This window comes from Microtus oregoni, unplaced genomic scaffold (genome assembly GCF_018167655.1).
Source record: "Microtus oregoni isolate MIOR12 unplaced genomic scaffold, Mior012 000163F_ref0000286, whole genome shotgun sequence".
In the NCBI taxonomy this organism is placed as follows: domain Eukaryota; kingdom Metazoa; phylum Chordata; class Mammalia; order Rodentia; family Cricetidae; genus Microtus; species Microtus oregoni.
Window position 1 is genome coordinate 288,386 of NW_024544818.1, and position 26,672 is coordinate 315,057.

Here is a 26,672-nt window from a genome sequence, read left to right on the forward strand (position 1 = left end):
ATTCATGTTTTCCAGGTGGAAATATTGCATGGATAATTTTAAATGCAAGTCAGAGAAGGGGACAAATTTCACTGGGGCCCAGAGGTGCAAGGTCCCTGCCGAGATTTAATCAAAATGGCAACAGAAAATGTGTGCTCTTGCAGAAAGCAAAAGAGGCTGAAGATATGACCGAGAATTGAGCTGGAGCTACAGATGAAGGGAGATGGTCCAGCCTGAGAAGGATGAGGAAGCAATGGTGAACAGAGGTGAAGAGGATAGAAAGCAGAGGGTAGCTTGGCATGTGATGATAGGAGATCAAACATGATGAATGACAACTGAAAAGAAAACCTTACATTGGACAGTTAGGTCACTATTGGTCCTTGATGCCTTCCCTCACCCTGCCCCACCCCTGGAGACCGTGCTCAGGAAAGCACTCTACCCCGGAGTTCTATTTCCAGGCCTTTTCAGCATGGTTTTGAGATAGGATCTCACTAAGTTGCCCAGGCTGGCCTGGAACTCAGGAAAATCCTGAGCTTGCAATCCTCTTGCCTCAGAATCCTGAGATTATAAGCTTACCATACCAGGCCTGGCTAACCACCAGTCTCCTAATATAATAATAGCAGATAAAGATAGTACCAACTGACTTAAGCTCCGCCCTCCCCACCTCAACCCCCCCCCTTTGTATACAAAAATTGAGTATGGTACATTTTCCTGATGAACCTAGACCCAGTCTCAGAATCCTCCTTAACACAGTGACTCCAGCAGCTCCTACCAATTAATGAGACCTGCCACTAAACTGTAATTTACCAGGGTATGGCGAGGAAGCAAAACTGCAATGTGATGAGGTGTCTAAGAAATGAAGGGACCAAGGCATTGAGGAAAACATATCAGGTAGCTTAGGAATATAGAAAGGGCAGTTACTTGGCATAGTGTAAGGATTCAGCCAAGGCAATGGTTACTTATCCTCCAGCAGAATACGTTTCCAAAGTCATCTCAGTATTTGTCCAGCAAACAAGCCAGATAAAACAATACCCCTATGTATTCCCATTTTTTATCCCCATCCTCAGCCAAAGGAAAGCTGAATGTAAAAAAAAAAAAAGTTTCATGTGTAGGCTTGTTTCCAAACTATTCATTTGATCAGCAGAGACATATGCTATAACCAGAGTTGGCCCGGCATGTATTTATGAAGGAGGAATTCTTTCTAATAGTGGAAACTTGAGGATCCACGGTGATGCAGGAAAGATATTAGTCTTGGCCAGGGTTCTTCCCCTAAAACCACACCCTGAAGAAAATTTTGTCTTTCAGGGAAAACCCTAGAGAGGTAGAAACCCCTACCTTTATCTCTTCTGCCTGTTCCTCTCAGGTGTTGAGCATTTCCTATAAGCCAGGCACTGTTCATACTTTATATGAATTAACTCATTTTCTGTCATCTTGTCCTCCTTTCTTCCTACCAGTTCCAATTTCTCATTCCCCCTGCCCATTTTTCATAGTTACTTTCACTTGATCCTTCTCTTGATGTCCCTGTCCCTCTTTCTGACTTCAGAGTTCCTGGAGACAGGCCGAGCTCTTCTGAACTCACCCACTTTGGTCGGAATAGACACTTGTACAGAAATTGATTTGACTCACTATCCATTCCGTTCAGAGTTCTATTTCTTTATGTGGTTGAAAGGCCTAAGAAGAAGGAAGAATATCTAGCACTAAATAATGCTGTTTGTTGAGAATTTTCTGGAAGACAGGTACTGTTCCCAGTTCTTTCTGTAAATCACCTCATTTATATTGTTGCAACAACCCTATAAACTGGCTTCTGTTATTTTCCCCACTTTACAATCGAGAAAGCCAAGAGATGGAATAGGTGAAGAACTTCCCTAAGGTCACACAGTTAGTAAGGTGTACAACTGAGGTTAAAGGTTAATCACACATGACTCCAAAAGTTTCTGTCTTTAGCTAATTCATGATTTGTGAACAACAGGCTGAAAGTCTGAAGCTATGGGTTCAAGCTTACAGCTGTGATGGCGTAAATAGTATTATCATTAGGATCTTGGACAAGCCACCTAACTGGTCCAGTGCTCCACACACTGAACATTTATTACCATTTTTTTACATTGACATTTATTCCTGTTTCTCCTGTTATTATATCATTCTCTAGATTTCCATCTTAAGAACTGTCACTGCATCTTACATTTACTCCGGCTTTTCTCGGGGCCAGGAACAATGCTCAGCATCTAACAATGCATGCTTATATGTGTATACACAGTGCTGTGCATTGGCTAGCTCAGGAACTCACTAGATAGTTCATTACACAAGCAGGTTATAGATACGAGCACGAGTCGCTTCTAAGTTCATTAGCTAATGAAAGAGGACTTGTTACAATTGGGCATATTCTCTGATTAAATATAAATAGTGCTCTAGTAAGATAACGTTTCTGAGTTTACCTGATTATCTTGCTTAATAAACTTTTTTCAATAGCAAAAGTTTTAAAAATTAATTTAAAATTAATAAAAAAAGAAAAAATGACTTAAACCATCAAAGTAAGGGCTGGGATACAGGTCAGTGGTAGAGGCTTATTTTGCTTGTGCATGGTCATGATTCTATCCTCAGTACCATAAGAAAAAATATTGGAATAATAAAACTCTTTCCATAACCTATTCACTCACCCCATCATTCATTCATTTAAACACACAGTTTTGGGGTATAAGCCTCACTATTAAGCGGCTCATACATACTGGCTCTGGCCACCAACTAAGGTGAGGAGTGCAAGTGGGATGTACCTGATGTTGAGGTGCAAAACAGGTTTTCATTCTAGCACTAACAATCTGCCTTGTCTTCCGTCCTCATGTCCACCTAACATCTTCTCTACAATAGCACATTTCACCCTAACCTCTGGGTCATGCTCTGGGTAGTGCTACCTTCCATCCTCTGCCTGCTACCAATTGCCTTTGACGTTCTGCTTCCTGCTGGTTCAATCTAGCAACTAATGGAGTTATTATTTTTGTTTGTTTGTGTTGAAAAGCCATGGCAATAAAATTTACTCCCAATAATACCACTGCAATTTTATGTCCTTAAAATGTACCATCAATGACATATGTAATAACCGAATTTCCTGTAAACAGAAATGTTTTTCTGGGAAAAAGTGGGCTTTTTTTGTTTCCATCCATGGTTGGATCTAGGTTCTTTGATGGAGTAATTGGAGATACAGGAAAGTTTGAGATGCATTTTATGAGACTGTGTTAGAGTTCAAAGTGCTCATATTGTGTTATTCTGGTTCAGATGAGTTCTGTGAACAAGGTGATGCAGGACAAGAAGTGCTCTTTCTGGCCAAGGCCCAGGTTACAGTCAGAGGCACAGTGTTCCCCAATGGAGAGAGACAGAGAAAAGCCTCCGGTCTGTAAGAAAGATTGGCACTAACCCTAATTTGTCGTGACAGAATTAAAGATAATTTTTAGAAAACGGTGGAATTTGAGTTAACAATTAGAAGTTCGAGAGTCACTCAGGATATTCCAGGAAGAGGGCTAGACAGAAGCAGTACCATTATTTCTCTGACTGGCTGGGAGATGAGGAGGCTGCTCTAGCCCCAGGGATGAGTTGCCAGTATAAGAAGCTGTAGCCCTTTAAGCATCTTCTTTACTGCTTCTGATCTGAGATTGCAAGAGGCTTCTGTTCACTGCGCCCTTTCTCTCTGCTGGCTTTTTTGTCCTACTGTTCATGACTCTTCTCATCCCCCAAATATCCTTCTAAATATCACCCTTCTTCCAACCTTGTGCCTTGGTCCTGTGTCAAGACTTCACTCTCACACACTGCTGTCATGTCTTTAAGCCACCTGCCAGACGTCATGACCCAGATGATGCCCCCATTGTCATGTCAACCCCAACTGACACCAAGTCCATCTTCCCTTGGCCAGTCTTTCACTGCTTACTAATTTACCCCAGTAACTCAGCTTCTGTCGGTGTCACTGAGATTCACCCACTCATCCTGACTCAAAATCCAGGAGTCAGCTCCACTCCTTGCCAAAGTCCCTTCCTCCACAGCCAACAAACTGCCGAATCCTGTTGAGTTTCCCTTTGGGGTATCTATCCTGTCTACTCCACCCCACAGCAACTATATGGTTCAAGTCCCCATTGCCTCTCCCAGAATACCACTGTGCTCACCTCTACACTAGTCACCAGCCTTTCTGTGCTTGAACCTGCCCAGTGCTTATCACAGAAAGTTCTCTCTCTTCAACCTGAAGTCCAGGCTCTCTTTTTCCAACACTGGTGAGCTCATGGGCACTTGGTGGTCCCCACATACATCTTGATTCCATTTAACTAACCTCCACAATATATACCTCTCCGCTACCTATCTGCCGTCACCCCCACCCTTCAAGACTCTGATTCTCCCACAGGATGTGAACCACTGGGAAATCTCAGGCACACTTTAGTCTATTCATGCAACAAATACAAATTGAGCACCTGTTTTCTGGCCTTTGTGCCAAGAGGCGTGGGTAATATAAAGATGCATGAGACAGTACTTTCCGCCTGTGATTCTTTGGTCTAGTGAGCCACAAAACAGATAGAACTAAATCCAAATCTCCCTCAGGCTGCTCATGCCTCCATGTTGTAGGATCTTTCCTCAATGTCTGAAAATATACTCAAGATGTTCCCATCCTAAGTTTCGCTTCCCTAGCACCAGATCAATCTCAATCTCTCTCTCTCTCTCCTCTCTCTCTCTCTCTCTCTCTCTCTCTCTCTCTCTCTCTCTCTCTCTCTCTCTCTCTCTCTCTCTCTCTCTTTGGTTTTTCAAGACAGGGTTTCTCTGTAACTTTGGAGCCTGTCCTGGAATTAGCTCTTATAGAGGAGGCTGGCCTCAAACTCACAGAGCTCCGCCTGCCTCTGCCTCCCAACTGCTGGGATTAAAGGCATGCACCACCACTGCCTGGCCCCAAACTCCTTTAAAATATACAAAGTCATCTTAATTCTCCTCTCCACTTCCTCCTGTCCAATCCTTACCCTTCTCTGAGCAAGCCTCTGTCCACACCCTCCTTCCTGTGGACACATGAGGAAGATAATTTCAGCCTTCATCTCATTTAAACTCTCTGTGAGTAGCTAGAGAGATGATTCGTTAGTTAAGAGCACTGGCTGCTCTTGCAGAAGGACCCAGGTTCAATTTCCAGTACCCACGAGGTAACTCACACTCCAGCTCCAGAGGATTCAAAGCCCTCATGTGGCCTCCAAGGGCACTAGGCACACATATGGTATACATACACGCACGCAGGCAAAACACTCGAAATAAAAATAAACTCTTTAGCAGGGCGGTGGTGGCGCACGCCTTTAATCCCAGCACTCGGGGGGGGGGGGGGGGCAGAGGCAGGTGGATCTCTGTGAGTTCGAGGCCAGCCTGGTCTACAAGAGCTAGTTCCAGGACAGGAACCAAAAAGCTACAGAGAAACCCTGTCTCGAAAATCAAATAAATAAATAAATAAAAATAAAATCTTTAAACCCTCTTAGAGATTTGAACTTGTTACCAGATCTGTCTCCACTCCCTGTGCCCACCCCAGACGTGTTCTGGCATGCCATGATTTTTACCCTGGACGCTCTTCTCTCTTGTTGCAGGGCCCCCACCCTGCTGGCCAAAGCAATCTTCTCTGCTTCCTTAGCTTTGCTGTCACTGTTCGTCCCCAAATCTGTAATACATGTGGCGTCAGAGGTCTAGCCTCCCCTTACACTGAGCCTACTATCTTACATAGACCGCTGTGGCTGGGATCCTGACCCGGCATGTGCTCCCTGCTAGAATCACCCCTCACACCCCCAAACCTTCCGCTGGGTCCACAGGCTGGATCTTCTTACTGGTCCTCCCTGGAGGCCAGAAATCTTTCACTCCTCTTTTCCTTAGTCCCTGCATGCAAGTTACTGTTTCATCCTGGTGATACTATCTTTGAAGTTTTTTTCCCTTTTCATTCCTCCCACAGTGTCCCTGTCCCAGTTCTATGAGCAGCCCTCAGGGCTGTAGCACCAGCTTGCTAACTGGTGACCCTCCTCACATTCATTCCTCAAATTCCAACAGTCTCCACATGGGAGCCAGTGAGCCCTGTCATGCGCACCGATATCCCATTCACTTCCTGTGTCTCCTCCAAGCTTCTACTCAGTATCCCACAAGTATTTATTTACCGCCCCTGAACTGCAAGTATTGTTTTAAGAACTGGCAATATGGCAGGGAACAAAACAATGTTCTGCCTTCATGAAGCTACTAGTCTGAGGTAAAGGTATGACTTGGCAGGGCCTACCGCGTAGTTCTTGCTTGCCTCCTAGTCTGCTGGCCTACAGATAATTATACCTAATTTGGTGTTCTTCTGCTTCAGGCTCCTTGCCATTGCTGGACTCTGCTGGGGACTATCTCCTCCCCACCTGTATCCTCCTTGGCCAGACCCTCCACATGCAGTCCCTCTAGTGCACTTTACAGAGGTGATCTCCAGGAAAACATAGTCTCAAATCTTAGCTTTGGGCACAATATCTGTGCTCTGATCTCATCTTAAAATGGAAGCAATGATACATACCATATAGGTTGGCTGTGAAAATGAAGTTCCGTCCATAAGAATGCTTAGGTACTTTAGGTGCATGACAGATAGTAAGCCTGTCATAAACACTGCCTGCCATTACTTTTATTTCAGCATTGTTATTGTCATGTTATTATTGTAGCACTCATCTCACTGCTCTGCAGTTCTCTCCCCGATTAAGCCTTCCTTATTGTCTTTGTACCCTAGTGACTAACCTACTCCAGCATATTACCGCGTCAGAGTTACTAAGTGTTAAGGGGAAGATAGAAAGATCAGCTGAAGCCGGGCGGTGGTGGCGCACGCCTGTAATCCCAGCACTCGGGAGGCAGAGGCAGGCGGATCTCTGTGAGTTCGAGACCAGCCTGGTCTACAAGAGCTAGTTCCAGGACAGGCTCCAGAAAAAGAAAAAAAAAAGAAAGGTCAGCTGATTTGGGTCTGTGGCTTGGGTTTCCTGTGACCAAGCAGGATTATGGTGGAATAACAACCTCAAAGGCTCCCACTGCTATCTTTTTGACCAAGAATCTAATTGTGTGCTGTTTTCATTGTGTGCACAAGAGCTGCAAAGGATTGAGCAAGAATGGAGAGTTAAATTGGGTTGAACTGAACTGGAGACAAACTATTTACATTCCTTTATTCATTGACTCGTGGGGTCAAGACTCAGACCCTTAAAGCAGCCATTACCTTCAACCCCCCAAGCCCTTTGCCCCGCTGCATACCTTCCATTTGCCCTGACTCCACACTACCATGTTCCCCTCAAAACTGTTTCCACTGAAGCCCAGGAAGCAAAAGGAGTGCTGCAGGAAGAGGGGAAGGGGTGGAGAGGGGTTAGCACCTCCCTTCTTCCTTTGCTGAGATCAAAGCCAGTATGTTCCCTTGAAGGTCGTCTAGCCCCTTTCATCTCCTGCCCCACCTGTCTGGATGGGACTGCAGTGTGCCCATTTCCTTTTCTCCTGGAGCTGGAGGGCAGTTCCAGGGTGGGGTCATAAGCTATTTCCAGTGCTAGCCAAATCCCTCTACCTCAACTTCTTTTCTGTGTACCATGAGCATGTTTCCTCTCCACCTCAACAATCAGTAAGAAGCTGCAAGTAACTATGAGGGAAGTCAGTTCCTCAGCTGGTCCTAGGCTAACCCAATGGCTGAAGCAAGTGAGGGGGCCAGAAGACTTGGTCTGGAAGAAGGAACAGGCTTTTCTTTCTATGCCTCACCCCTGAGCACTTCGCCCCACATTCCTCAGAATCTAGAGGGTACAGAGTTAAGCAAAGGCCTCTTGCCCCCAGGAGAGAAGAATTCACATTTATCAGAGTCCTACCATATCCCAAGCTCCAGGTTGGGTCCTTTGATAGATATTATCTCCTAACAGCCCAAACAGGTCAGCATTTATCATCCCTGGGGTGGAAATGACGAAACAGAGATTAACAAGCTTACCCCAGGCACACAGCTAAATCCAGGCGCCAAATTCCAGCTGTCCCTGACCCCAACGCCAGTGCTCACCCTGTCACGTTGTCTCCAAAGCCCAGGAAAGCTATGCTGAGGTGACTCTGAATTATTCCACACAATTAACCAGACACCTAGGTAAACCCTTGGCAAATTAGCTTGACTCAACATACATCTAAGGGAAAACATTGGCAACTTGAGTTTGACTCTCTGGGCTGTGCAAAGAGAACATGACAGAGTTGGTAGTCTAGCAGAGAGGATCTAACAAGTGCAAACTTAGAACACAGGAACAGGGGCTTTAAATACAGCCTACAGTTTCAGTTGGCCTCACCCAAGCAAAACCTCCAAGACTAGAAGCAGCCAGCTGCCATGCATAACTGGCTTCCAACACAGGGACTTTCTTAAACTATCTGAGTTGCCCCGAGGCCAAGAGTAGTGCAATTTAGCAGGACCTGAGAATGAGTATTTGATTGGCAAAGGTAGAAAGAAGTTTAGGAACCCAGTCTTGGCTGTTACCTGCAGTCAGTCAGTCTGCTTCAGCAAAGACTGGGTTGTTTTTTTTTAATGACTCTGTCCCATGTGTGGCTCAATCAGTTAAAGCCAGGTGCAAATGAAGCCAGGATAAGAGGCTTAATCCTAGTAGAGCTGTTTTGTCACAGGCCAGGTAGGTCTGGCCCCAGCTGATCAAGTGGTTAGCAGCCCTGTGCTCTTTGCCAAAGGTGACTAAAGTGTGGGCAATCACAGTAGGCGTTCAAGTGAGAACGAGCTGTTCCAAACCGGTGTCTGCAGACAAGCAGCTTACAGCCTGCCTTGCTGACCAAGGAGCCGTCGCGTCAGCCTTGCACATGGAGACAGCAATGGCTCCTTTTATCTCGCCTAGGCACCCTGCCTCATATTTTTCTAGTGCTGTGATGCCAACGGTGTGTGTCTCCCCGAAGAGCTGCTTTGATGCAGCTGCCTGTATTCTGCGGCTCTAAGCCTGTCTTTCCATTCCCATGAGATGAGCACATCACTTGACACTCCTCAGGAGAAGAGGCCGCCACACCTGTTTAAAGCCTTCTCTTCTACAACTTGAAGCGAGGGGCCCTCCTTGGCTAAAAATAAATGTTTCTCGAGTTTCTTCAGCCGTGATGGGAGGGGGTAGTTTCTGCATGTGTCTCCTACCGTACCCCAGGTAACCCTGTTTATCTCTTTCATGTAGGGATTTGATAAAGACAGTCTCTACTCAGGGTAGTTTCCCTCTCCATAATTTGTCGGGAATCACGGAGTAAATCTCTGTGGCAAGGGCTGAATGCCTGTCCCTTTCTGGGCCAATTCACATACATGGCACGAGAAGCATTGGTACAGTCTTGGGCCTTTTCCTTTCAATTAAACGTGTAGAGTATTCATTCTTCCATGGTACGCAAAAGCTATCTTCCCCATGAAATTAATCTCATGGATTCCACAAAGACACTGTTAGAATCTCCAGATTGTTACCCAACATCTCCCACGGTGCCAGATGTATGTACAGCCAGACTTCTAACAAGGATAATGTAAATGACAGTAGCAATAACTGTGGGTTCTTTGAGTGGCATCAAAGTCACAGCATAGCAAGATCCCCGTTTCTATGCCTGCTATATATACTGCTTGAGGTTTTGTTTTATTTTGTTTTCAGGGAATTTGGATTCCCTGGTTTACTTACAACCTAACAATGTCACTATTGAAACACATCGTGTTAAGGACCATATGCTCTCTCTCCAGAGAGTGCACACAAATACTATTTCTGTTAAAAAAAAAAACACACAAAACAGAAATCGTAGCTTTGCATATTTCCCATTCAAAGACGGATCCCGTTTGAATGGTTCCCTTTGTCACAGAGTTTTTCCCCAAGTGGGCCCTAACAGAAGCTAAATCAGATATCGCGACTTACCAAAGGTCACAAGGGGTCATCTAGTGAGCTAGAAATAGAATCCACAAGCCTTTATTTTGATTCCTTAACTTTAAAAACATAACTTTCACTATAAAGAAAGAAAAACTTAGTAGACTTACTTGCCATTCCTGGAGCAAGGAATCCAAGGCTAATGAATGGGCTGTGAGGGCAAGAGATTACTAAAACTCTGCCTGCCTTCAGAGAGTTCTTGACAGTGGAGAGAGGGGAGGGTAGTCACTGTTGAAAAGTCTCTATCCAGTGCATATGAATACCTAGAGGACCCTTCATGCAGCTGCCACCATGACCTGCATATGACATGCAAGCCGGCAGAATACTCTGGCGGTTGGCAGAGAACGAAGGACAGCTTTATGAAGGAGGTGACATTTGAGCTGTGCCTGGAAGATGGGGAGGTTTTTCCACAGGCAGCATGGATTGGGGGTGCAAAAAAGCCATGAGTTCTAAGTAAGAACAAGGCCTGGAGAGAGCTCAGTGGGCTAGCGTGCTAGAGCGTGAAGGGCTATGGCTGGAGCAAAGCAGCTGAAGCGTAAGCAGAGGGGCCCTTGACAACAAGTGCCCAAATTTCATTGTGGCTGTCACTGAAGGGCTGAATGAGTGAGCACCGTGATGGACAGAACTTCCTGCCACATCATGCCACTCTGCCCTTAGAGGCTGTCCTGGCCTTGTCGGGCATGGTGAGCTTCGTTCGATTGTCCTGTTTGTATGTGGTTTGGTTTGGACATTTTATGTGGTTTTGTTTGGTTTTTAGCCTTTCTCTTTTCCTTACAGTTTTTCACAGCATATGGTCCTGATTATGTGCTGGAAATCACGCCAAGCTGCCGGCCAGACCGCAATGAGCCCCAGCGAATCCAGCAAATCCTCAACTACATCAAAGGTGAGCGCCACCCTCCAGTCCTGCCCTCCTTATTCCACCCAGTGTGGGATGGCCTGCCGCTGGGGGCTTCCTCAAATACCATTTGTCTTTTGGCAACTAATCATTCCACTTCTTGGAAAGGAATCCTCTTTTTGGCCTGACATCTTGTAGCCTGAATTCTACACAAGCCACTCTAGTTGAGATTGTCACTTGGCTGGCTAATGTCACCTTCAGAAGAACAAAAGGTTCAGTTTTAAGACACTTCCAAGGAAAAATCAGTTCTAAAATATTCTGAGAGCCTTTTTCTTTGAAAAGGCCAACAGTAAAACCATCTTTAAGGGCTAGGGTTATGTGGCTCAGGGGCAGAGCATTTGCCTGCCATACTATCTCCGACACTGTGAAAAAGCAAAGCAAAACAGAAAAACTCTTTAAGTTTAGGGAAGTTCAAGTGAATTTAAACTTGAGGGGTTAAGATAGCAAAGGAATTTCTCCCCCAGACATTCTCTTGCAGCATGGTCTAGGAGAGCAATGAGAGGCTATGAAAGTCCGGTGATTAATCAGGAGTAGAGCTGCTGCCCTCTACCCCTCCCCCAAGTTATTCTGCCCCCAGGATAGAGAGGATGGTAGTCAGGCTCTACAGTCCACCAGCTCTTTGGGGTTCCTTCCCTCAGCTTTGCTTTAGAGCACCCCTCACTGCTTCTCAGTTGCTTCTTTAAGACTTGCTTCTCATCTGTCATTTGTTTTACGTATTTAGAACAATCATTTTTCTGTTAACTGAGAGAAAGTGTGTGTGTGTGTGTGTGTGTGTGTGTGTGTGTGTGTGTGTGTGTGTGCATGCGCGTGTGTGTGTGTTTGAATCTTATTTGCAGAGTTAAGAGGTCATGGATATCATATTGCCTGTCCCAAAGAGTGAAATTCTCTTGTTTATTCATAAAATGACAACGACAGTGCCAGATCTCCCACTTCTGACTCCTCCTGGGAGTGTAATTGTGTCTGAAGAGGCCAGCTAAAAGCTGGGGTTCGTCTAAGGGAGTGTGCCATAGTCTGAGGGTCTTCGCTAAAGGCTGTGCTCACTAGCAGAGTGTACTTGATGACAACAGCAAAGCCTGTGGTAAGGGCTATATTTCCTAGGCTCTTTTGACCTGAGAAAATTTTCTATGCTAATGACCCTCAGTTATGCTCATAGCTCTTTGCCTCTTGTAAGGTCCTGTAACCCAACCTTCTTCTGTCTCTAATGTTTGAAATCACCTTCCTCTGATCTCCCAATGGCGGCTACCAATTCTATACGTCCTTACTGTCTATCAATCTTCCTCCCTTCTCCAGTCTTTTTTGTTTTTTGGTTTTTGCTTTTCTTTTGTTTTCTTTATTTTTTTCAAGACAGGGTTTCTTTGTAGCGTTGGAGCCTGTCCTGGAACTAGCTCTTGTAGACCAGGCTGGCCTCGAACTCACAGAGTGCTGGGATTAAAGAAGTGTGCCACCACCGCCTGGCCCTTCTCTAGTCATTAAGGCTTCTAAATTCCTTCTGTTGCTGATTCTCATCACTGTGCTACAATCTGGATGGAGACTGGAGATCTGCGCCCTTCCCCCTCGTTTCCCTCTACTCCTCTGATCCAGAAAACAGTCCCCATTTCCCTTAAGATTGAATGTGGACTAGTTTCTCTTGTTACTCTTTCTCCTGCCTTACCATTTTCCTATCCAGGCTCTAAATTCTGGGAGCACCCAGACAAAGCACTAAAAACAGAAAGCACACACACATACACACACTACCAGAGTTCCCTGCTCCTACCTCAGCTGTGTGCGTGCATGTATGCCCTGGCCTCCCTGCACACACTCCCAGGCACGTCACTCTAGACAGTGGTGACGTTTGCTGCTGTGGAAACGAAATGACAAACAAGAGAAGACGTGAGAAAGGTAATGTAGATGAGCTAGAAAAGGAACCTGAGTGAGGAGTAGGTGAGGGTGGATTGAGATAAAAAGTGATGCTAAGGTTTAGTTAAAACAAGACTAATACAGTCCAGAGGACACGGAAGTCGCGTTTTTGAACTGTATTAGCCAATGAAGGCAGTATTGGGCTAATAACACAATGAACTTCAGCAGGGAGAAAGCATCTGATCCAGGAACTGGGTTCTCAAAAGGGGCTGTGTGCAAGCAAAATGAGATGTGGCTTTAACAGCATTCTGTCTAAAAGAGAATTAGAGACAGTCGTTGACACAGAGTTCAGTATGAGTCACCCGGTCAAGGTGGCCTCCAGAGATGCTAATGCAGTAGCGACCTCACTTTACAAGGGCTCTAGACAAATAGGAACAATGTTGCCGGAGGTCAGCCAGTCTGGGGGAAGCACTGGAGCTCAAGCTCCAAGAGGTCTGCTTAGAGGGGCTGGGGCTTTCTGGAGAAGAGAAAACTCTAGGGGGGGGGGGGGGACATCAACCCTGCCTCATGTCTCTTGACAGCAAGGCTGTCACAGAACCGGACAGAGTCTAACTGGCGGGAGGGCATAGGGGTGGACGCACGGATGGATGTCATAAAAGGACTGATTTTCATTCAGAAGCAGGAGGAGTTTGCAACGATTAGAGCTATCTAAAATGGAACAGGGTGTTCAGAAGAGAATGAGGGCTGTTATTAGAGATGGAGGGGGTGGAGGATGACTTGGCTAGGAGGGCCCCTACCTTGGGAGAGGGCTCCTTCGGATGCTAAGATCCAGGACATTCTACATTGCAACCAGCGTAGAGAGAATGAAAAGGATCTAGCGAGAGCTTAGCTTGGCTGATGATGAGTCACTGTGTTGGGTTGGGAGGGGACGCTGAGTGGAGGAAAGAACTGACATGGAGAGGCGAAGTCAATAAGAACAGGTGACAAGGAACCAGGAAGGTGGGCGGCAAGGACAGTGAATATAGAATACCAGAAGTGCTCAGATTTTTTTCACGGTTCTGTCCCTGTTACAGAGTCTTTGTGTCCCTAGCCGTGCAAATTAACAAAGCACAGGAATCCAGAACTGAAAAGAAAATGCATCTCAGCCTAGAAGAATTGAGGCTAGAAAGAAATCTAAATGCTGTTCAAAATGGCCAAGCTAACCCGCTCTACTGATACTGTGCCCCTCAGCCTAGTGACGCAGGCTGCCATCAGATAGTGTGTTGCCATGACAATGGTCAGTGTGGAAAGGCTTTTGAGTTTTCTGTGTTCTGAAAGATTTCCTTAACCTGTCTTCAAGACTGTCATTTGTTCTTGCATATAAAAAACCTCCGTGACGCTGGCTGATCCTCACTGTGCCTCCCCCATCCCATTAAAAACCAAGAGCAGGGTACAGGTCCCAGGCTGTTTAGGGAAGGTGAGAAACCATGGAGGGGGTAGACAGATTCAGCCGCTTTGCAAGGGAATTGATCCCCAGCATGTCTGTCTAGTTGAACTTGTTCAGCCTTGGGTGGTTTTTTTGTTTGTTTGGTTGGTTGGTTTGGTTTTTCTGTTTTCTCACTACAGCACTTAGAAACATGGATAATGAGATTTTAGCCTATTGGAACTCAAAGCCCAGAAGATTCCTCTTTACTGAGTTACATGCATTCTACATTCCACAGGGGAACTGAAGGCAGAAGCAAATGTAGATTGCACCTAGCCCATCTTTTCTGCCCCTCAGTTCTAATGAAAGAAAAAAGACAAAAATTAAAAAAAAAAAGAGAGAGTCAACTTAAGTTACTCACTTTAGACCCAGCATAGAAAAGGTCTGTTTGCTTGACCTTCTTGTGCCAGTGAACATCCTAAAGGCCTAATTCACTGGTCCCAAGAAAGTTCACATTAGAGAGTGCATGACTGAACATAGCTCATGACTGCTAGTGTGAAATCGTCCTTGCCCCATCTCCACATGCTTGGAGTTGTTTGCCTTTCCTCTGGTTAACATACTCCAAAGGAATTAGCTCATAGTGAACCTTCCAGAGTTGGAACAGTGCTGATGTGATCAGTCCCTAGAGGGGCCCAGCTAGCTCTGCACGGGGAAATGGGCTAGAGGTAGGAGCTTTGCTGCACAGTAGTACCAATGGCATTTGAAGCAAGTAGGGGCCACCTGGGGCCCGGAGCTTCATGTTTCAGCCAGATTCAACTGGCTGCAAAGAGGGGAGGGAGCACTATGCTCTTGTATGTGGGGGAATTAACACTGGAGGTTTCAACGCATGCTTAGGGTTCCCAGAACTTGTCTTGAGATACAGGAAAAAATGAGTGGGATCAAGAGAAAAGGAGGAAGAAGGGGAGAGGAGGAAAGTACGAGAGGGAAAAACAAGGACTCCGTACTCCTGCCCTTTCCAGTCCTTGCTGAAGAGAACAGCCGCCGCTACAGGGCAGGCTGGGGCGGGACCAACAGACTGGTCTTAGTGTGCAGAGAGAAGGCACAGGTGAAATAATAAGAATAATGGCCACTATGTCTCTTCTAGATGAAGAGACCAAGGCTCAGGGAGAATAAGTGACTTAATCAAGCTCCCTTTGTTCAGCAAGTTCTTACTAAGCACTTCAGTGTGAGTCACATGCTATGAGGGCCAGCACAGTCATTTGAACCCAGGGCTGTCTTAGCTAGCGGGAACGTAGGAATCAGTCTCTGGCCTCTTTGGTTCCCCTCCTCCACTCAGCGGCATTGCCCTGTCAACTCTACTGGCCATCCCTGTGTGCTTTATCCAGTGGCCCTACCCCCAGTAAACCCTGCTCAGTGCACACTGCTTACCCTGCTCCTTCCGTGCAGCTGATCCACAGCACCCGAAATCGCGTGTCTCCCTAGAAACAAGAGGAAAATGCCTATGAGCATCCCCGAAAGTTCTGACCCCTGAGCCATGCCTTTTCGTGCTCCCCGGACCTCCACCCACACCATGCCTCCATCAGCTTCACCAAGCTGAACTCTGGAGCTTTGAACTCCATTCTGAGCTAAGTAGAGAAGGTCAGGGGACAGAAGGAGCTAGCGCCACAGCTGCTGCCCTCCAGTGTGCTGTGGTGGCCGGCTCTAGTCCGCTGTTTACAGCTCCACAGCCCCATACTGAGACCCTTTGCACATCTGCTGCTAATGTCCTTCGGAGAGCTAGTGTATAGGGGATCAAGGAAAACGCACCCCCTGTTCAGCCTGAAGTCTGGAGGTAGCATCCATCTACGAGTTGGCAAAGAGGCTCAGACTTCAAGGACTGCTGGAGCCCTCAGCTCAAAGCAGCTCAGCTCTGCCTGAAGAGACACTACCCCAAAGAAATAAGGCTTCCACACACACCCATTCTTGCTGCCTGGAGCAGGAAGGGGGTAGGAGGCAGAGTTGATTCCAAGGATAGATTGAGCATTTGCATTCCAGTTTCTTGGAAGGACTTTGGAGCAGGATTGGTGGAAATCCTGAGCCAGTTTGTCTGGTTTTAAGTAAAGATCTCTGACATCTAGGCCTTATCTCCCCTTCTCACTCCCTCCCCGCCCCCCACTGTTGTTTCTTCTCCAGGAGCTGGCCACCTGCTTGCACTTTCCCACTGAGCAGACTCCTCTCCTTACTTCACTAAAGAAAATAAGAAAGGGACGCTTTATTGTGGATTTTGTTGCGAAATAAGTTACAAAAATGGCATGCAAAATTTTTCAAATTCTAAAAAAAAAAGGAGGCTAATCCCCAAAGTTACAATAAATTAGCAGCTTAAATTCAATATGCAATGAAATGAAGGCCAGTGGCAGATTACTTATGAAAACTGGAGATTTCTACCTAAAACCATGAAGGAACTAACTGCAAGTGTATCACACACTCATTGTGCTGGGTATTTCACATATACTAACGCATGGTATGTCCTTATGGGGCAGGAGACTGATAACCATGGGCACAGTATACCATGCTTGTGATCACATAACACCAAGTGGTGAACACTCTAAATTTGAATCCAGGCCTTGCTGTCCCTACCAATCATCTCCCACCTGCTTTTTTCCATTGTTCTTTATAATCCCTTCCTATCCTTCATGGGCTCCCAAAATGCATCCTGAACCCATTAAATTTTAAGAGGTACAATTCTGCCTTCACTTTAAAGCTCAACCCAATCAAGTTATTTTTGAACCTCCCACGGTGTCATGAGCTGTAGGGATGGCTGAAGACATGATCTCTGCTTCCGGTGAGTAACTGAGAAATCTGGAGGACGACACAAAACCGAAGCCCCTTGGGTGGATGCAGATATCCTGGGGCTGACACTGCATAGAAGCCACTGAGGGTAAAACTTGAGGGAGATGACTTCCTGGAGGCTGGAGGATTGGAGTAGAGCAGAGTACAGAGGTGATGTTCTGCAAGGGACTCTCAGAAGCGTGAGGACAGAGCTGGCTGCCCTGGATTTCAGGCTGAATAGTCTAGATCACATACAAAAGAAGTGGAAGCCATCGCAGTTCTGGAATGAGGGTATAACATGATATAGTCATGCTTGAGATGGATCATGATGGTGTGGTCTAAAGGTGGACCTGAGGGAACCTGAACGAGTGCTGAGAAGTGCCGTGGGAAGAGTGTCACTAGTCCTTGAGGTAGATCATTTATAGGGAGAGGATAGAGAATAAGGGGAAAGGACAATGGCTCTGGGGTTTCCTAGATAAGCACAAACTAGGACTTGGTAGCTGCCAGTACAGGAGGCCTAGTTTTACACACACACATGCTTAAAATACCTTATTCTGTTCATAACATATTCTGTTTCGATATACTGAATGTAAGGTATAATGTTAATTCCATCTAGTGTTTTTATGTGGGAAAATTTGTTGCAGCCAACTACAAAGAAAAATTTTAGAAATAATTTGGTAAGACAAGTATTATATGTTAAGTAAAGAAAACTCAAAATGGTTTAATGCCATTGAGTCTCAATTATGTGTGTGTGTGTGTGTGTGTGTGTATGCATGTATACATGTGTATAATGAATGTATGAGTATGTGGCTATGCACAGAAAAACATCCAAAAGAAATGATAATAGTAGTTATCTTCAGTAATAACTTTTTGAGACAGTGTTTCACTGCTTAGCCCAGGCTGGCCTCAAACTCATGATCCTCCTGCCTCAGCCTCCCTGGTGCAGCAAGTGCTGCAATACCCAGCTACCATCATCTTCAATGATACTTTGCCAGAGTACCTTAACAGTAGTTGTCAAGGGTTAAAATTATGGATAATTTTTCTTTCCTTTTTATTCTTTTTCTATATTTTTAAGTTTCTAACATAAATATATATTACCTCCCAGTCAGAAAAGAAGTAACATGTTTTTTGTTTAAAGAAAAAGACAGTAAGAACTGGGGAGGCAGCTCAGGAGCAGAGCAGCTATGTAGCCTTCCAAAAAGTCAATAAAACTTTAATCCTTAATTTAGATCCTATTTTCCAATTCCAGATTATAAAATATGGCTACCACACCTACCTACAGACCATTCCAAGGACTTGTCAGGGGGAGTGTTTTAAATACTCCGTTTTCTCTAGGTACCTCTAGGAATTCTAGGGCATTCCATTTACCTCGAAAAACAGATCATCCTCTGTCTGATGATGTAAATCCTCTTAGGTCCTGGGTAGGAAATCCAAATGTTTCCTTTTCCAAAATGCCTGTACCCCCTAAAGCAGCTATTTCAGTCTCTCTGGGTTTTGCCTTCTAATCACCTGATCCTCTGCGGTCGTGAGTGCAATAGCTACATAATATGTCCTACACTCAAGTAGAATGACTTCTCATAGTTTCTTCTTCTCAAAATCATTTCAGATAAAGGCCAGGTGTTGTGGCGTACAGCTGCAGTCCTAGCGCTCATGAGGCCGAGGCAGAAGTGTTGATGGTACATTGCCAGCATTTGCTTTATAGTGAGACCATGCCTTAGGAAAGTAATTATGGCTGGTCAAATGGCTCCGTAGGTTAAGATTCTTGCCACTGAGCCTGATGACCTGAATTCAGTCCTCGTGACCCACGTGTCTACCAAATGGGAGGACTGATTCCTGCAAGTAATCCTGACCTCCACCCACACATATATATGCCTACACACACTAGATAAATAAATGTAAACAAAAATTAAGCAGAATTAGTTCTTTTGTGCTTTTCCATGTGAACTTTGGAAAAACCTTGTCTAATTCTATAAAGTGATTTTGATAAGATTTAGAAAGAACTTGTGTTAAAGCCTATACATCTTTTGGATATAATTGACATCTTTACTTTGTTGTTTTCCAACCTATAAATATAGCGTGTCTCAACTTTGAGATTTAGGCCTTCTTCCTTTTTGTTAATTTTGAAGTGCTGAAGATTGAACTTTATGCATCTTTTGTGTATGCTAGAGCAACCACTATACCGCCGAGCTACATCTCCAGCCATTTTCACTTTTTTTTTTTAAAATTTTGAGACAGAAATTACTAGGTCACCCAAGGAGGCCTTGAGCTTCAATCCTCCTGCCTCAGTCTCACACATCCCTGGGATTACAGGTGTAAGCCACCATACACAGCTATATTTTTATTTCCTTCATTAACATTTTGTAACATATAGTAAAAATACCAATCTACCAAGATCCAGCAATCCAAACTGTGTATGCGTCACACATCAGTGTATTAAAAAACATGAAGAAAAACTGATACGGTTGTACGGGGAAATAGAGGATTCATCACTGAGGCTGAGAAGATAACCCAGCAGGAGAGTGCTTGCCTCGCATGTGCAAGGTCTTAGCTCAACCCTCATTTCAGCAAAGAAAAAAAAAGTCCACGATTAGAGACTTCAGCATCCCTTTCTCATCAATAGAAAAGAGCTAGGATATAGAAGATTCAACAGTGCTACCAATCAATAGGCTTTAACTGACATTTATAGGCTACTCCAAACAACAGAACACACGTATTTCTTAAGTTTTAAAGGAACATATAACAAGATAGGACCATATGCTCAGCCATAAAACTAATCTCAACCAATTGAGAATAATTGAAATTACGTAGAATATATTTTCTAATCGTAATAGTATCAGCATAGAAATTATAAGCCTCTTGCAAAAAAAAAAAAAAACTCCAGACCTACATAGCTTCACTAGATAATACTAATTCTACTGAAATGAAGAATGAACACCAATTCTATATTATCTCTCTCAAAAAAAATAGAAAAGAAAAATCTGGTTGTTGTTGCTGTTGTTGTTTGTGCTTTTTGAGAAAGTTCCTCTCTGTCTCTGTCTGTGTGAGCATGTGTCTGTGTACACGGCCATGTGTGTGAGTGCAGGCACGTGTGCCAGAACACACATATGTAGGTCAGAGAACACCTTGTTTGAGACAGTGTCTCTGTTCATTGCTGCATATGCCAGGCTAGCTGGCCTTTGAGTTTCCAGTCCTTCAGCCTTCCCCCCCCCCACCCCACGTCACAGTAGGAGCCTTGGGATTACAGATGTATGCTACCACAGATTCCAGGGATTTGAACTGGAGTTCTCGTGACTGGGGTAAGTGCCTTACACACTGAGCCTTCCTCTCTCTGGCCCGACAGGTTTTGCTATGCAGTCCTGGCTGTTCTAGAACTCCCTATGTAGACTAGATTAACCCTGAAATTTGTGGTAATCTTCTTGCCTCTGCCTCTTCAGTGTTTACTTCAAAGGCATATGCCACTACACCTCCCTGCCTCAACAGGGAAAAATCTTTAAAAAAAAATTAATCCCCAAAGTATGCACTGCTATATGATACTGAATGATGAAATGGAATGTTTTCCCTCTAAGCTCCAGACCAAGGCAATTTTGCCACTCTTATTCAAGATAGTACTGGAATTCCTAGCCAAACAATAAGGTAAGAAAAGGAAATTTATAAAAAATATCTATCAGAAAGAGAGAAAATAACATTATTTCTATTTTATTATGAATGATGACTTATGTCAAAAATCTAAAGGAATTTATCAAGAAAATACCTAGAACTTTAAAAAAATATAACTTCATTAAGTCTTTAAAAAAGAAAAAAGTATTGAACCAACCATGGTGGCTCACCCTTGTAATCCCAGCTACTGAGGCAGAAGGAATCCCAGTTTGAGGTTTGCCTGGGTAGCTTAGTGGGATTCTCTAGTATTTAAAAAAAATGGGGGCTGAAGGGATGATTCAGCAGTTATGAGTACTAGCTGCTCTTTCAGAGGTCTTGAGTTCAAATCCCAGCACCCACATGGTGGCTCACTGTGCCCATAATTATAGTACCGTGAGATCCAATTCCCTCTTCTGGTATGCCAATGTACTGCAGACAAAATATCCACATACATAAAATACATGCATACATACATGCATGCATGCATGCATACATACATCTTTAAAAAATAAAAGCAAAGAGCCGGGCGATGGTGGCGCACGCCTTTAATCCCAGCACTCGGGAGGCAGAGGCAGGCGGATCTCTGTGAGTTCAAGACCAGCCTGGTCTACAGAGCTAGTTCCAGGAACAGGCTCCAAAACCACAGAGAAACCCTGTCTCGAAAAACCAAAAAAAAAAAAAATAATAAAATAAAATAAAAGCAAAGAAGGCAATCAAGATGACTTGGCCAGTAAAGACACTTGCCACCAACCCTGATGATTTTAGTTAGCCCCCTGGTCCCACAGTGTGGAAGGGGAGAACTGACTCTCAAAAGTTGTCCACACATTGCACACATGCACTGTGACACACCCACACATTATACACACACACAATCATCCTATAAATTATGTTCCTTTAGAGAATTCTAACACAGACCCTATCTCAAAATAGTCAAAAGAAAATGTCCATATGCATGTATGTATGTATGTATATAGAAAGGGGATTTATTAGGCTGTGGTCCAACTGGTCCCACAGTGACCGTCTACCAATGGAACATCCAAGAATCCAGTAGTTGTTAAGTCCTTGAGGCTGATTACCTCGGCTGGTCTTCTGTGTAGGTTGGAATCCTGAAGAAGTAGGCTCTAATGCCAGTGAAGGAATGAACTTGTAAGGGAGAGTGAGGGCAAGCAGGCAGAGAGAGAGAGCAAGCTTCCTTCCTCCATGTCCTTTATATAGACCGCCAGCAGAAGGTGTGGTCCAGAGTGAAGGGGGATCTTCCCACCCAAAAAGATCTGGATTAAAGGTGAATCTTCCCACCTTAAAAGACAGACTAGAAATGGATCTTCCCCCTTCAAATTATTTAATTAAGAAAAAAATCCCTCACAAGTGTGTCCATCCACTTGGGTTTTAGTTATTTCCAGACATAGTTAAATTGACAACCAAAAATAGCCATCACAGGGTCATATTAAATTTCCCAAGCTAAACTTTAACTTCCTATGTAGCCCAAGCAGACCTTGAATTTACAATCCTCCTGCCTCAGTATACACCAGTGCTGGGATTACAGACCGGTGCCACCAAAGCCTAGCTTCTACTGAAATAGTTTTAAGTTTAGTTTTATAATATATATATATATATATACATACATATACATATATATATATTTTCAAAGTCTGGATTCCATAGTCGGACACCATTGATAATTTAAGGACAAAAAAAGCCCCTCATTGCTGCTTAGCAGTACAAATTGATGCTCCCATTAGACCTCCAATGATATACCACCCCTTGGCAGGAATGGAAGTAGCATATTTTTTTTAGACAGAGCCTTCCTGTATAGCCCAGGCTGGCCTCAAACTCACAACCTTCCTGCCTCGGCCTCCTCAGTGCTGGAGTTACAGGTATGCACTGCCACATTTGGTCCTTTTTCACTGTCCCCATGTGACCTCTACTAATAGGTGAGTCTCCTTGGTATTCAACTGAAGTGGGAAAGGAGGCCAGATATTGCTAGGCTAATTTTCGATTTCAAGTTTCCTATAAATACATATTAGGTGTTAATCTGTGCCAAAAGCTGCCCTGGGCACAGTGATAGACATTGCCGATCATAGAGCTCCTATTCTCTGGAACAGGATACACTATGAGCAAATAAACATTTAGTGATGAGTAGCAATTAATTCAGAGGAGCGCCATTTAGACCCTGGTCAATAAAGTCTCTCTGAGGAAATGGTGTTTGAGAATCTCGGTTTAATGAAGTGAGTAAAGTTGAAAAAGTGAGGTGAAGGGAAATGCAGGGTTAAAGCTCCACGGAAGGGATGGTCTCAGTGTGCTTACTGTAAATGTTTTCCTGTATATTAGAAATACAGATATCTCATGAAACTCTTTTAAGATAAAAACATTTAATGGCCGTGCAGTGGTGGTGCGCACTCGGGAGATAGAGACAGGAGGATTTCTGTGAGTTTGAGGCCAGTCTGGTCTACAGAGTTAGTTCCAGACTGGCTCCAAAGCTACACAGAGAAAACATGTCTCAAAAGAAAATTACGTTTTAGTTAATGTGTGTGTTCAGAGGACAGCTTTTGAGGATGAGTTCTCCCTTTCAATCATATGGGTCCTGGGGATCAAAACGTGGTTGTCAGTCTTGGAAGCCGGTACCTTCACTTGCTGAGCCATGTCACCAGCTTCAAACTTTTGAATTTCATAGGTATTATTCTTTATGATGAAGCTGTTTAAAATAAGTTTATATAAGAAAGGTTTCTGTTGTGGCATGTAAATATGATAAAGCTCCTGGCAGTGTTGAGCTGAGAAGTACAGCTGTCTCTGGAGTATTTACTATTTCCATTCAATAGGTGAAAAACCCGAGGCTTTCTGAGGTTAATCTAGGCCACACAAGATGAAAGTGGGGGGTGAGGGGGAGATGGGATTCCACCTGGAAAGGTGAGGATTATGCTCAAACTTAAAAGAGGAAATAGACATTTTATTCTTCTGCCTGGTGAAGCTGATTATCACACAAAACAAATCAAAATTTTTTCAAAAGCAGCCGGCAGTGCCAATATGTTGAAACATTTTTGCGTTTGTTTTCCCAAAGCATATGCCTAAAGCATAATACTGCACTCAGCGTCCTCCAGCTCCTAGTGCTCAAATGAGCGAGGAGCGAAAGGAAGCTAGGCATTTATTAGAGAAAATAAGGTAAGGCTCTCAGAGTTCTGGAATGTCTAGCTGTTGACAATTTTTGGTCTACACAGAGACCCTTTAACCATCTGAGGTTGGGAGCTGTCTAGAGCTCAGCACCAAGCACTGAGAGTCATTTGATTGCAGAAGTAGCAGGCCCTGCTCCAGAGCCTGGCTGCCTGGGGGCAACTGATAAAGGAGTCTCTCTAAAAAGTTGCTACAGACTCCACAGACTTGCAGTCCCCTGCACTCCTCTGCTCTGCCTGAATGGGGACATTCCAACACCACCAGCACCAAAATGTCACAACCTTTTGAGAAAGAGAAACATCTTTATGGGTCCTGGTTTGCCCACATCCTTCTGCCTCCTTGCAGCTCCAAGCATGTTTTGGAAGGGGATTTCATAAAGATTTCTAAATTGAGTTAGAATTTCAAGTCTATTGTGACATGCAAATTAGTCCTGCTTGCCCGTTGGCAGCAAAGCAGCTGAAGTGCCTAGAGACGGGCCATAAAATGAAAACATCAAAGTGATTAAATGTGCCCGAAGAGCATAATTGAGTGCATGAATAAGAGAAAATAAAACAAATTGATTTTCTCCAGTGCCAGAAAAACAGAATAATTGAGAACAAAATAATAGACTTTGAAGTAATCAAAGTGAGGAATGCACCATAGTGACACGGAAACAGCCAGTTGTGGGGGAGATTTATTGTGTTTCTGTTATCATTTTTACAACTTTAATTTCATTAGCTAATAAATACAAATCAATTGAAAAATCAGTCAACCAGAGAGGAAGGAGTCCCAAGCTGAAGAGGTGATCCTTAATCCACTATATAACACGTGTGCCAAGCCATACACACACACACACACACACACACACACACACACACACACACACACACGCTGTAAGCAGAACAAGTTCTGGAAAGCCTCATTTGGCTTTGGAGGTGGTGACTGGCTGCCTCTTATGCCTGTCACTTGCCAGATATGGTTTACAGATTGAGCCACAAAAAGGGTAACTCTTATATGCCACCAAGATTGCCATCGGAAAGAATGGCCTGAGTATAAGCATCTTGGTTTACAAAAAATGACATTTTCATGACACTAACCACACCTGTAATTTTGCCTTGCATCATATGACTTCATTTAGTGGTGATGGTGGTGGTGGCAGCTATGAACTACAATAGCAGGAGCACCTGCCATTCTTGGATGGTGGCTTGCTGCCTCAATCCCCCCCCCCCTAAAAAAATAGTGGCATTGAAATCTAATGTCAAATTGAGAGGACCAGCCCTTTGGCATCCAGGTTGGTAGCTATGATGCTGGACAGGATCAAGGGCGGAAAGCTAGATGGAAGTAGACTTGTTGTGTTGAGCCTGACAGTAGAGCATCAGGGACAGCAAGCCATGCTGGGACCAGGTGCTGGAAGATCACAGAGTAAACATGAGACTGCTTAGAAACTATTTTTATGGCTCCTCCAAGAAAAGAATCCCTCCACCCCACTCCTCAGCTGTTCATAGCTCAGTGGCCCTTCCCTTCAAGATTCACAGCATGGATGTTGTGACCTGAATTGTGGGTTTTCCTTCATAGGCCTTTGAGCTACTCCGGTCGGGACTTCCAGATGTTCATGACACACCCTGTCTTCAAGGCTCCATAGTTAGTGGCCATGCCTTTGGCTCTAGTAAAGGTCTTGGGGCCAATGGGACTGTAAACCAGGGTGTGCAAAAGGAGCTGGCATTGCTGAGACTGGCACTACTTACTGGCTACCACAGGATGGCATGGATAAGAGACTGGCCTGCCAGACCATTTTTGTCCCCTTGAATCCATCTTCTAGGAAGCACCAAGATGCTGAAGAGGGTCTCAGACCTTCTAGTAGCATGCAAGGCCTAGCTAGAATATGCCTTGAAGTGAGTAGTAGATATTAATATTTTGTATAAGACCGCAAAAGTTTGTCTCCAGTTGAAGCTGAAAATCTCAGCTTCATTTCCCACTGGTGTTTGGGTGGAGCAAATCATTTTGAAACTCTAAAGCATTATACAGATGTAAAGCTGAATTATCCTTCCTACTTCTGTTATTCCTATTATCCTTAATTTCCCAGCACAGAATTTTTTTCTGGAGAAAAATGTGGAGAAGGAACATGGACAAGAGAAGCTGGGAGTTGTGACTCCCAAATGCCTGGGAGGCAATCACCCAGCCCAATAGATGGACAACTGCTGAGGCCAGCTCCACTTGCTGCCTGGCAGACACACAGCCCACTCCTGTGATGTCACCCCTACAGTTACTTGTGCCCATCCCTCCGCATAGAGCCAGCAGATTTAGGCACAGGAGGGGAGAAAAAATGAATCATAGGCTATTTTAGAAATTGCTTCGATTCCATTTGAGCCTGCCGTGGTGCCTCGCAAGCTGAGCAGAGCACCCTAAGTCACAGGGTAATGGGCTTTAAGTGCTGATAGCTGGGAAGTGCCGGAAGCCTGGTGGGATTAATCCACAACCCCAGGTTCTAATTCAGGTGAGAGAATGACAAGTGGCAAATGGTGATTCTACAGAATTGACATTGAAAGGCTTTCTGATGACAGGAAAGATTGACATCCCAAGGCAAGCAATACAGTTGACAATCGCCAGCTGAAAAATTAAATGAGCCCTTCGTGTCAGCAACATGCCCAAGGCTGGATAGAATTCCTTCGGACTGAGCCAGGTGTGCTGTCTCTCATCCTAGCACTCTGGAGGCTGAGACAAGAAGATTGCTCCAAGTTCAAGGCCAGTCTCAGCTAATTCAGTGTACTCCAGGACATCTTGGCCTATAAAGTGATGCCATCTCAAAAAGAGGGCTGGAGGATGACTCAGCAGTAATAATTCATTTTCTTTTAAGAAAAGTAAGAACTGTTGGGCTACCATTGCCCCCAGTTAAGAGAAAGACCCTCACAACTGTCATCAACTAGAAAACCCACTCTAGATCATACAAGTCGCCCCTCTCCTCCCTAAAATCCCAGCCACTTCACTCTCTCCTTGCCTACCATCCTGAGCTCTGGCCACAAAACCTTGTGCTTGTCTATATACTTACTACTATATTCCTGCAGCCTGCAACCTCTTTCCCTTTTGCCCTCCACAA

At 44.5% G+C, this 26,672-nt stretch overlaps 1 protein-coding gene across 1 annotated transcript in view; it reads left to right on the forward strand.

Annotated features, from left to right (window-relative positions):
- LOC121445188 (histone deacetylase 8-like) overlaps nt 1-26,672 on the forward strand; it is a 222,410-nt gene that overhangs the window by 188,429 nt on the left and 7,309 nt on the right. Inside the window, exon 10 of the mRNA XM_041647193.1 lies at nt 10,635-10,740. Within this exon, the coding sequence (XP_041503127.1) occupies nt 10,635-10,740 (106 nt within the window). The remainder of the gene's footprint in view (nt 1-10,634; nt 10,741-26,672) is intronic.